Source organism: Alosa sapidissima, chromosome 22, assembly GCF_018492685.1.
Source record: "Alosa sapidissima isolate fAloSap1 chromosome 22, fAloSap1.pri, whole genome shotgun sequence".
NCBI classification, from domain to species: Eukaryota; Metazoa; Chordata; class Actinopteri; order Clupeiformes; family Clupeidae; genus Alosa; species Alosa sapidissima.
The window spans coordinates 31,436,916-31,449,415 of NC_055978.1; the positions used below are offsets into that span (position 1 = coordinate 31,436,916).

The 12,500-nt window shown below is 46.8% G+C and overlaps 2 protein-coding genes across 2 annotated transcripts in view; one reads left to right on the forward strand and one right to left on the reverse strand.

The window, feature by feature from the left end:
• wnt5b (wingless-type MMTV integration site family, member 5b) overlaps positions 1–12,500 on the forward strand; it is a 91,529-nt gene that overhangs the window by 41,883 nt on the left and 37,146 nt on the right. The gene's annotated exons all lie outside the window — the stretch shown is intronic.
• fbxl14b (F-box and leucine-rich repeat protein 14b) lies at positions 1,801–3,540 on the reverse strand. Its single transcript, XM_042079136.1, has one exon. The coding sequence runs from the start codon at positions 3,018–3,020 to the stop codon at positions 1,818–1,820; it is 1,203 nt and encodes a 400-aa protein (XP_041935070.1). The 5' UTR covers positions 3,021–3,540; the 3' UTR covers positions 1,801–1,817.

Sequence of the window (12,500 nt, forward strand, 5' to 3'; positions counted from 1 at the left end):
CTCTCAGATCGGGTATGCGTGACTGAGCAAGGAGAAGAATTCAAACCTGGCTTCTTAACTCGAGGAAACAATAGCAAACGCCGACAAGCACTCCGCTTTCAAAACGCGTTTCACCAAACTACACCACTAAAATAGCACACTCTATTTACAACGCTGACACTAAAATATCTTAACAGAACACTAATTTAAGAGGCAACTAAATATCAAAACCCATACCGCCGTTGATTCGAGAAATTTCGCCTTTGATCAATCTAATTAACAGCAGCGTTCTCACATTAATATGAAACAGTGAAGGAACCTCGTCACGAGGAAGCATCCATTTTGTTTCGCCTCGTAAATAATGTAACAAACCAGCCGATAAGCAACAATATCCCCCTGAACGGCATATTAATCCAGCCAAACCGGGCAGCATCGATAGAATCTGACTCGATATTCTTTGTGTTCTGCATTGAGATGAAAAACCAAACCACAGGGTGCTCCGGGCCACGTAAGAACCCCGTCGAAGCCATAAACCAGGCTGGCTTCCCCTTCTCGCTTTTTCAAACCATGTACACAAACACCATTGCATCTCAGTAGGCTAGAGAGCCTACTAAAGACTACTGACCTCATGCAGATCCACCTATAGAAATCCCCACATGTAACAAACCAGCCATGTTGGTTATTTTATTATATAAATATCAACTTTAATGCTTACTGTAAGAATATAAAACAATTTAATTTGGGATTCTTTTCTTTTTTACAAATACATGTACAGTACATTAAAACAGTTTCTTATCAGCAGGACTTCATACATGGTGCACGTCCATACATCATGTTACATAGGCCTGACACGCATTTGCTTGTTACCCCGAGAAAAAATCGATTGCCCCTTGTTTAAAACATGTCCTTGATATAAATGTAGGTTCTTTTAAAACGGACACAAGACTTCTATCTCACACACGGGTTTGTTTCGGGAGGCGCAGCGCCTGCTGTCTGGTGGAGACTGAACGGGAACGACTGATTCAAAAGGGTATTTCTATAAAGAAATAACTTCAATTTGAAGTACAATGCTCTGAATAACAGCAATTATTTAAGAATATCTGCTTACACAAGCATAAATACATTAGCCGAAGACACTCCTTATCCAAAGCTTGAATCCAAGGCTTTGAGGCCTATTAAGTTGAGCTAACAACTAAAAACAATTTAGAAAATAAAGAAAAGCTTTTTTTGTATATAAACCAGTAGGCTATTTTATCCGTCTTTGCATAAACTCGATTTTTTTTATTTTCAAATGAGCCGGTCTTGGCTGAGACTGGCGTTTCTGTCTTTAGTTGACCGTTTCGGGGCAAATTAACAAAAGGTAGTTAGGCCCCATTCTCTCTGCTGCAGCGCTGAAGCCAGCCGAGGTGGGGGGAGGGGCGAGTCCTAGGCACACAGTTTCCTCTCTTTTGAGACGAACACAACATCTACACACAGCTGCGAGGTAGCCAACATGTTTAGGCGCGGTAGTTTAGGAGGAGGAGGTTGAAGCCTATATTGCGACTTGATAAGAAATAAACATTTTAAAAAGTTTGTTGTTTTTTTTTTTTTTAGTTTGACAAAAGGGCCCAAATATCGTGTTAATTTAACTTTATGTAAACAAAAAAATAACTTGTTTTAGATTTCGCTTAAAATAAGTCACATTTCTGTCGTTTTAATACATTAAATAGCGAGCACTACATAGCCTAGAGCAGGCTGCTCCTTTCTCTTTTTTTAAATAAAGAAAATTTCCCCGCCCTCTCAACCCCCCTCCTCCTCCTCCTCCTCTCCCCCCACCCCCTCTAAAACCTCCCCAAGTTTCACCTCGCTTTCTCGCTCTCGGTCATCTGCCACAGGCCCAGGTTCAACACTTTAAGGTACGGAAGCTGCGTGATCCTCTCGAGTCCGCGCTTAGTGATTTTAGTACATCCATACAGATCGATGCCTGTCAGTTGCGTTAAGTGATCCGCTATGAGCTCCAGTCCTTTGTCCGTTATCCGCACACACTGGCCGATGTTCAGGGTCCGTAGCTCGTGCATCTGGCGTACCATCCGGTTGATGCCATCGTCACTGATGTGGCACGAGCAGAGAGATAGCGACTTGAGCTGGTACAGGCCCTGTGCGATATAAGCCAGACTCTGGTCGCCGATCTTGTCGCAAAATGACACGTCGAGGCCGGAGAGCCTGAGCGTGCCCATGGCGAGGTGCATGATGCCAGTGTCACTGATGTTGTCGCACGAGCGCAGGTTGAGCGTCCACAGGCTGGTCATGTGCGAGAGGTGGATCATGCCAGCGTCGGAGATGCCTCCGCAGAAGCTCAGGTTGAGCACGCGGAGCCGCGTGAGGCCCTTGGAGATGTGCTTGAGCGACAGGTCCGTGAGCTTCTGGCAGTCCTGCAGCGTGAGGTGCTCGAGACTCAGACAGCCTTCTGCGGCGCTGCGGGTCATGCCCGCGAGGTGCCCGATGCCCACGTCAGACACGTGCCGGCACGAGCGCAGGTTGAGGCTCTTGAGCCGGTGCAGCCCCCACGCGATCAGCAGTAGCCCGGTGTTGGTGATGTTGCTACAGCCGCCGAGCTCGAGCACCTCCAGGTTCTTCAGGTACTGCGCGATGCGGCCCAGGCTCGAGTCCGTGATCTGCTTGCACAGACTTAGGTTGAGCACCCGCAGGGACGGGATCTCCTGCACGAACGCGTGCCCCAGGCCGTTATCCGTTAAGTTGTAGCAGCCGCTGAGGTTGAGGCTCTCGATGTTAGGCATCCCCTGTATCACGTAGCTCAGGCTACGCCGCAGGCTCAGAATCTGCACCCGCCGGATGCCGCGGGCCTGAAGGCTGGGGAAGAGCGACGGGTTGGCCCTGCGCAGATGCAGCTTGGCTTCCACCCCCCGCCACACCGATTTGTGGTAAGAGGCGTCTCTCCACGCCGTACACACTTGTGCCACCCTGCCTTTGTCCCTGACGTCCAAGTAGCTGAAAATCATGGCTAGAATCTCGGGGAAGAGGCACGAGACGTGCGTCTCCATCTTACGTCCGAATAAAAAAATAGCCTACTTCGGCAAGCCCACCTCTCTTCTCCCCCTTCGCGAAGCGTAGTCCCTTATCCGGGGAAAAAACGGCTATTTTCCCAGCCGTTCTCCCGTTCTCTTTTTCACATTTAACTGTGCAAATCGATCAACTCCACGTCCCACGTGATCCGTCTGGTTGCGCAGTAGGATTCAAATGCAAAAAGCCAAAAAACCTCCCAACGAAAGCCCAACGCCAACGGGCGAAGCGCGCGCGGGCAGTCAGGCAACGCTACCCATTTTGTGTTCAGACAAACGCCCTCGGTCGACGCGAGGATCTAGACGGTCGTACATTTTCAAAAAGCCCTCGAAACTATTCCAAACAGTCGCCGTGAAAGAAATACAGAAATATTGGAGCGTCGATAAGACTCCGCGAGGTTTAAAAGAGGAGGTTTTCGTTTCGTTTAGTATTTGTGCTCAGCTCGCACGCATTGCCGAGCTGTGGGGCTTCCTGCTGCCTTTGTCTGATCGGTTCAAACTGACTTGGCAGGGCCGCGAGCATCGGGTCGCTGCAGGGAGGGGGGCGCACTCCAAAACAATAAAACAGCTAGATTAACACGCCAGAAGCCTCTCAAATATAGAATTGGACTGCAAAATACCATCTAAACTCAGTGTTTGTGAGCTCGCCTTAATTAAAGCACATATGAGACGGTTTCGTGTGTTCCCTTTTGTCTCCCCCCTCTGTGAGCAGCAGAGTGGTTTAGTCCAACTCAGCTGGAACAGTAAGAATAGTTCCCCTGGAAACCAACTTCTTACAATTCACTTCACTTTACTCTTAACCCTTTGAGTGCGGGCCAATCGCTCCACTTTATTGTTATTCGAGGGTACGTTAGATTGGTTGTTTGTAAGGTATGTGGTCGTAACGCACTTTAAACCGAGTGTGATGTGAACTCGGAGATTTGGCTGCGTGTGTCTCTGCAACTGCTCGTTTCTCTGTAACAAAGACGAGGCAAGTGGCTGGCTAGAGCAGGAAGCGCCATTTGCTTGTTTCAAAAATGAATACATTGAAGACTGCTTTCTCATTAACAAGGTTACATTGTTAAATTTCAGAATCGATACATTTGTAACTGCAACAGGCTACTGTTCTATTTATAAAACTATGTAGGTTTTACCACGATTTCTTTTATTTTAAAGATACTTCTAATCTAAAGAGTAGGCTAGGCTATTTTATTTTTAGAATTGTGTATGATTCTTTAAGGTCTAATCCATTCCAAATAAAGTTTTGAATATTATATTATTATAGAATAATATTTTTCATTTAATATTATAAATTCAGTTAATTATTTGCATGCATAGTATATTAATAACACTTGTGGGATGAGCACAGCAAGCTCAATATTATAATCAGTAAACTGTGGAATTAATTACCAATTTCATTTCCCTTAGTCCTGCATGTTATACATGGGCTACTACAGATGAAGTAATTGGTATAGCCCATGATTAATTAGCAGTGATTTCGCTGCTTCTGGTGAACATGGGCCAGAATTTCAATTCATGTCTGAAAGGTTCTAATCAAACACCATCCTAATCAAACACCATCCTCAAATCAAACACCATCCTAATCAAAGACCATTCTAATCAAACACCATCCTAATCAAACATCATCCTCAAATCAAACACCATCCTAATCAAACACCATCCTCAATTACGGCCATTTGGCCTCCTCAGAACATGGGAGAATAGACACTAAACATTCACACTAATCATTTAGCCGTGGCCTACTGACTTGCAACCGGAGGGTTGCAGGTTCGAACCCCGACCAGTAGGCACGGCTAAAGTGCCCTTGAGCAAGGCACCTATAACCCCTCACTGCTCCCCGAGCGCCGCTGTTGTAGCAGGCAGCTCACTGCGCCGGGATTAGTGTGTGCTTCACCTCACTGTGTGCTGTGTGTTTCACTAATTCACGGATTGGGATAAATGCAGAGACCAAATTTCCCTCACGGGATCAAAATTCTTGAATTTCCCCTAGGGATCAATAAAGTATATCTATCTATCTATCTAAAGAGTATATATACTTATACTTATACGTCACATTAATCATTCACATTAATCATTCACACTAACAGACACTCTAGATTCCATCTTCACTACCTCAGGGTGGTGAGTGTACGAGGGGCAGTGAGGTGTGTGTGTGTGTGTAGGTGGGGCAGTGAGTGGTGTGTGTGTGTGTGTGTGTGTGTGTGTGTGTGTAGGTGGGGCAGTGAGTGGTGTGTGTGTGTGTGTGTGTGTAGGTGGGGCAGTGAGTGGTGTGTGTGTGTGTGTGTGTGTGTGTGTGTGTGTGTGTGTGTGTGTAGGTGGGGCAGCGGCTGGTGTGTGTGTGTGTGTATGTGTAGGTGGGGCAGTGAGTGGTGTGTGTGTGTGTATGTGTAGGTGGGGCAGTGAGTGGTGTGTAGGTGTGTGTGTAGGGGGGAGGGGCAGTGAGGGTCTAACAGCAGGGGGCCGTCTGGAAGCAGAAATGTGCTCAGAAGAGTTATTTACATAAGGCCGCTCTACTGCCTACCCACCTAACACACACACACACCTCAGACACACCCTGTCATACACACACAAGCACATATTTAAACATGCACAAACATACATACTGACACACTTCTGCAACCCCCCTCAACATCCACACACACACACACACACACGTTCGCGCGCATGCACGCACACACACATACACACACACACACACACACACATGGTCTCTCACTGGGGCATTTTTAGCTAATATGACAGGAGAGGTCTTGCAGAAGTTGCCGGAGTGTGTCGAAGTGGAGCTCGGAGAGCAGCACAAACAGAACACACACACACACACACACACACACACACACACACACACACACAGCATAAACAGAACTCTGTTTACAAAGAAGAAGCAGTGCTGCTCCACCTGACAGCACTCATCCTGACACACACACACACACACATACGCAATACAGACACATGCACACACACACACACACACACACACACACACACACTGTACAGCATGATACCCCCCCCCCCCCTCTGCCCCCCATGCACACACAGCAGAACCTGGCAGCATGCATCTCAGCATCACCAACCCCTCAGACACACATCAACACACACACACACACACACACACAGACAAACGCCTCCCCATACACGCACACACCACACACACACACACACACACACACACAGACACACACACAAACACACCACACAGACACACACACACACAGACACACACACACACACCCCACACACACACACCACACACACCCCACACACACACTGTGTCTCTCTCCTACACTATTCAGCAGCACCTCTTTCTGTCTCTCCCTCCCTCTTTCCTCCTCCTCTCCTCCTCCTCTTCTCCTCTTCTCTTCCTCCTCTCCTCCACCTCTTCTCCTCTCTTCCTCCTCTCCTCCTCTTCCTCCTCTTCTCTCTTCTCCTTCTCCTCCTCCTCCTCCTCTCCTCTTCTCCTCCTCCTCTCCTCTCCTCCTCTCTTCCTCCTCTCCTCTTCTCTCCTCTTCTCATCTCCTCTGTCTCTCCTCTTCTTCTCCTCTCCTCTCCTCTCCTCATCCTCCTCTTCTCATCTCCTCCTCTCTGTCTCTCCTCCTCCTTTTCTCCTCCTCCTTCTCCTTCTTCTCCTCCTCCTCTCTCTGTGCTCTCTGAAAGTCACTGCCCTGAAAGCAGACCTGCTGAGATACCCACCACACACACACACAAACACACACTCACACAGACATGCACGCACATACACGTGTGCGCACACACACACGTGCACACACATACACACACACTCACAAGTGTGGATGACTTTAGTTTAAAATTGAAGTGGCTGTGGTGGTAAACAGCAGTTGAAATCATTTATACAGCAAAGCTACATACATTGTGTCCTGACTACCGATGCTGTTTTTTTTGTGTGTGTGATTTGTTTAATATTGTGTCTCTTGAAACCTTTTGCTCTTTTTCATGAAGTTGACCGCCAATCTTTAAGTTGCATGGTTGGTTTTCTCGGTAGCGACTCGCTACCCCTCTTCTGTATAGCTATGCTAGGTATCGACTCGCTACGCCTCTGCTGTATAGCTATGCTAGGGACTCGCTACGCCTCTATACCTATGCTAGGTAGCGACTCGCTACGCACCTGCTGTATAGCAATGCTAGGTAGTGACTCGCTACGCCTCTGCTCTATAGCTATGCTAGGTAGCGACTCGCTACGCCTCTGCTATATTGTTATGCTAGGGACTCGCTACGCCTCTGCTCTATAGCTATGCTAGGTAGCGACTCGCTACGCCTCTGCTTTATAGCTATTCTACGGACTCGCTATGCCTCTGCTCTATAGCTATGCTAGGTAGCGACTCGCTACCCCTCTGCTGTATAGCTATGCTAGGTATCGACTCGCTACGCCTCTGCTGTATAGCTATGCTAGGGACTCGCTACACCTTTGCTCTATAGCTATGCTAGGTAGCGACTCGCTACGCCTCTGCTGTATAGCTATGCTAGGGACTCGCTACGCCTCTGGTCTATAGCTATGCTAGGTAGCGACTCGCTACGCCTCTGCTGTATAGCTATGCTAGGGACTCGCTGCTCTATAGCTATGCTAGGTAGCGACTCGCTACGCCTCTGCTCTATAGCTATGCTAGGTAGCGACTTGCTACGCCTCTGCTGTATAGCTATGCTAGGGACTCGCTACGCCTCTATACCTATGCTAGGTAGCGACTCGCTACGCACCTGCTGTATAGCTATGCTAGGGACTCGCTACGTCTCTGCTGTATAGCTATGCTAGGTAGCGACTCGCTACGCCTCTGCTCTATAGCTATGCTAGGTAGCGACTCGCTACACCTCTGCTCTATAGCTATGCTAGGTGAACGATTCACCTATTACAAGTTTGTTTACCATCAAATTGGCTTCGTAAAGGTCATATTAAGGTCAAATTGGCTTCGTAAAGGTCATGTTAAGGTCAAAAAGGTGAAAATCTTGCATAGTGTACCTTTAGCCACTCGGATTACCCCCCCCAACATTCTAAGTCACTTTTATACATCAGATTGTTGTATTGCATCGTCATATCATACACAATTTGAAAGTGTGGACTCTTGGGCATCAATATGTATATAAGTATATAAGTATAAGTATATATACTCTTTTGATCCCGTGAGGGAAATTTGGTCTCTGCATTTATCCCAATCCGTAAATTAGTGAAACACACTCAGCACACAATGCATGACAATTTGAATTGTAAAATATGTGTAGTGTAGTGTAGCCCCCCACCCTCCCCAACATTCTAAATCATTTTTATACATCAGATTGTTGTATAGCATAGTCATATCATACACCATTGGAAAGTGTGGACTCTTGGGCATCAATACATGACACTTGTAAGTGTGTGTGTGTGTGTGCATGTGTGTGTACTGGATAGACGCCTGTATGTGAGTGTGTGTTAACTGGATAGACGACAGTGTGTGTGTGTGTGTGTGAGTGTGTGTGAACTGGATAGACTACTGTGTGTGTGTGTGTGTGTGTGTGTGTGTGTGAACTGGATAGATTACTGTGTGTATGTTTGAGTGTTGGTGTATGTGTGTGTGAGTGTGTGAACTGGATAGACTACTTTATGTGTGTGTGTGAGTGTGTGTGAACTGGATAGACGACTGTGTGTGTGTGTGTGTGTGTGTGTGTGAGTGTAAGTGTGTGTGTGTGTGTGTGTGTGTGTGTGTAAGGTTGTGTGTGTGTGTAAGTGTGTGTGTGAGTGTGTGTGTGTGTGAACTGACTAGGCGAGTGTGTAAATGTTGAGGTGCCAGAGCAGAGTGGCGTGTAGCGGAGATGTGCAGGTCATGTGACCATCGTGCTGATTCAGAAGAGACAGATAATTGGATAATTGTGCGGGACGGCACAATACTGATAACTGCACACACACACACAAACACACACACACACACACACATGCTCACACACACACACATCACATATGATTACACTCATACACATGCTCACACACACACACATGCTCACACACAGGACTGAAAACTGTGCTCTCACACTCATACACACACACACACACACACATCACATATGATTACACACACACATGCTCACACACAGGATCGAAAACTGTGCTCTCACATTCATACACACACACACACACCGCACTGATAACTGCGCTCCAGGCACTCGTTACCACGGAGACACAGACGTGTGTCAACATGCTGCTGTGAGCTGTCACCTCACCAGGAGTGAACACACACACACACACACACACACACACACACACACACAGACACAGATACACACACACAGACACACACACGCACAGACACACACACGCACACACACACACAGACACAGATACACACACACAGAGACACACACGCACGCACAGACACACACACGCACACACACACACACACGCATAGGGGCTCAGGCTACTTTAGTGTCACACACACACTCACAAGAAGTTCACGCTACTTTAGTGTCATACACACATATAACTGCTTACTCACTCACAGGTTGACACTGTCACACATACAAATACACACACACACACACACACACACACACACACACACACACACACACACACACATATTAAAGCCAGATCAGGGCTTCTTTCTCCCTCTCTCTCTCTCTCTGCTTTGATCATAACTCTCAGGAGGGGCATCAGGAGAGAGAAAGGGACAGAGAGGGAGAGAGAGAGAGAGAGAGATAGAGAGAAGTGACAGAGAGAGAGTGGAGAGAGAGAGGTTGAAAGTGAGAGATGGACAGAGAGGAAGAGAGAGAGAGTATATAAGTATACGTATATATACTCTTTTGATCCCGTGAGGGAAATTTGGTCTCTGCATTTATCCCAATCCGTGAATTAGTGACACACACTCAGCACACAGTGAACACACAGTGAGGTGAAGCACACACTAATCCCGACGCAGTGAGCTGCCTGCAACAACAGCGGCGCTCGGGGAGCAGTGAGGGGTTAGGTGCCTTGCTCAAGGGCACTTCAGCCGTACCTACTGGTCGGGGCTCGAACCGGCAACCCTCCGGTTACAAGTCCGAAGCGCTAACCAGTAGGCCACGGCTGCCTAAGAGAGAGAAGGGGAGGGAGGAGGGAGAGAGAGAGAGAGAAGGGGAAAGAGAGAGAGAGAGAGAGAAGGTGAGAGAGAGAGAGAGAAGGGGAGAGAGAGAGAAGGGGGAAAGAGAGAGAGAGAGAGAGAAGAGGAGGGAGAGAGAGAGAGAGAAGGGGAAAGAGAGAGAGAGAGAAGGGGAGAGAGAAGAGGAGAGGAAGAGTTGCGTGTTGAGGTTGGAAAACAGTAAGTACACCACCCTCCAAAACCTGGATGATTCATGCTGACAAACACACACACTCAAGTTTACACACACACACACACACACACACACACAATGCACATGGAGAGGGTATAGGTTTTCACACCTACACACGCGCGCGCACACACACACACACACACATACACACCTACAAATAGGTTCAGGTGTGCTTGGGGGGTTAGGGTTAGGGTTTTATGAATTTGTGCCTCTGTGTATATATGCCCCAGTGTGTGTGTGTGTGTGTGTGTGTGTGTGTGTGTGTATGCATGTTATGTCTACTTGTGTGTGTGATATCTGAGTGAGTGTTTGTGTGTGTATGTATTGGAGTATCTGAGGGCTCTGCACTGCTGAAAAAAACAGTCTGTCCAGCTAAAGGTGGTTTGCTGGTTGACCAGCTTGTTAACCAGCTTGTTTGACCACCCTATGATGGTTGACCTGCTAGACCAGCAAAACTCTTGTGAAAACATACCTTCAGCTGGTTTACCCAGTTTACGATGGTGATTCAGCTGGTTTTGCTTGTCGTACCACCTTAAGCTGGTCATTTTAGCTGGTGTTGCTGGTCTACACTGCTGGTTTAACTGGCCATGCCAGCTTATGTTGGTCATTCTAGCAAACCAGCATGACCAGCTTGACAGGTTGGTCACCAGCATGACCATCTTACACCAGCTGTATCCCACAAGACAGGCTGGTCACACCAGCATGACCAGCTACCTCAGATGGTCATGCCAGCATATCCAGCTGGTGGCCTAACCAGCTACACCAGCAAAGACCAGCAAGAGCTGGAAGAAAACCAGCAAAGACCAGCTAAAACAAGCTAAAACCAGCCCAAAACCGATCTTTTGAAACTGGATTCCAGAGTTGTTGTTTTTTTAAACTGCCGGTTAACTTTTGTTGTGTGGACAGCAAAACCGGCATTTTTGGTGACTCAGCCCCGCCCCTAAACTCAGCCATCGCACTCAACCTGACGCTCTGCTCGTCAGAACAAACCAAACCATTTGCTCGTCATATTAAAAAAAATATATTTTCCTTGTCATGATACAGTATCAGCCTTTTGTGGCTAAGCTAACAACACATCAGTTAGGCTACATTAAATGTGAGCTTACCTATGCCTATAGCATGTTAATTTCTCTTTACCTCCTCTATACCTGACACCTGTGTGTGTGTGTGTGGGTGTGGGTGTGTGTTCTCCAGTGTAACTTGCTCTATACCAGACACCTATGTGTGTGCGTGTGTGTGTGTGCGTGTGTGTCAGGGATGGAAATTAACCACCCGCCCCCCGCCAAATGCGGGTAGTTTTGTGCGCTGGCAGGTGAATTTGGTCAGTTTACCAGCCACTGTGTCGGGTAGAGCTAGCATACCACAAATAGTCAGATCCGGTCTAATTTTCATACTTATTGACGGTTAAAAATAATAAAGTGTCTGTAGGGATCATGTAGCCTAACGTTACCAGCCTATAAGGGTAAATCGAGCTGATTTGAAGTTCTACAACTCGTAGTGAGCCGCCACCGCAGCATAGCCTATAGGCACTGGTGCAGCGCTTCACTTTCACTTCACTACCTTTAAGAAACTGTCACTATGCTTTCATGTGCCACTGCTAGATTATTTCAGGATGACTGCATAAACATAAATCTAGTGAGATCTGTGGATCTGCGTTATATCTTCACAGGCTAATATTCTCACGTAAATAGTTCTCTTTTGAATTGGCCCGTATAGCTTTTTTAATCCGGCCCGCGACACGCTGCTATTTAGACCTATGAGGCAGACAGACGGACATCTCCACACCCATTCGTCGTGGTGGAATATCTCACAAACTTTTCATTCAAGAAATTACAAACCGTATATCAGAATAAGCAGCAGAATTTACCGAACACAAAGGTGTAAAGCATTCCCTTATACAAGTTATAGCCGTTCCAGAGTAATCTGGATTTGAAATTGAAGCAAATGTCTACATGGTCTCCAACTTTGGGCTTTTGTCATACATGATTAGGCCAAATACAAAATAAATGTTAACAATATCGCCTAGATAACTGTACAACCAGAGTTTTTCCAATGTAGTTTCACAAAATGCTAAGCATGCATAGTTTCACAAAATGCTAAGCATGCATATTATGTTTCTTAAAGCTGAGTTGTGCTTAAATATTGTTATATAAATATTGTAAATATGCTCCAGAACTC

Coding starts and splice junctions, on each gene's coding strand:
- fbxl14b (XM_042079136.1), bottom strand. CDS start 3,020: ATGGAGACGCACGTCTCGTGCCTCTTCCCCGAGATTCTAGCCATGATT.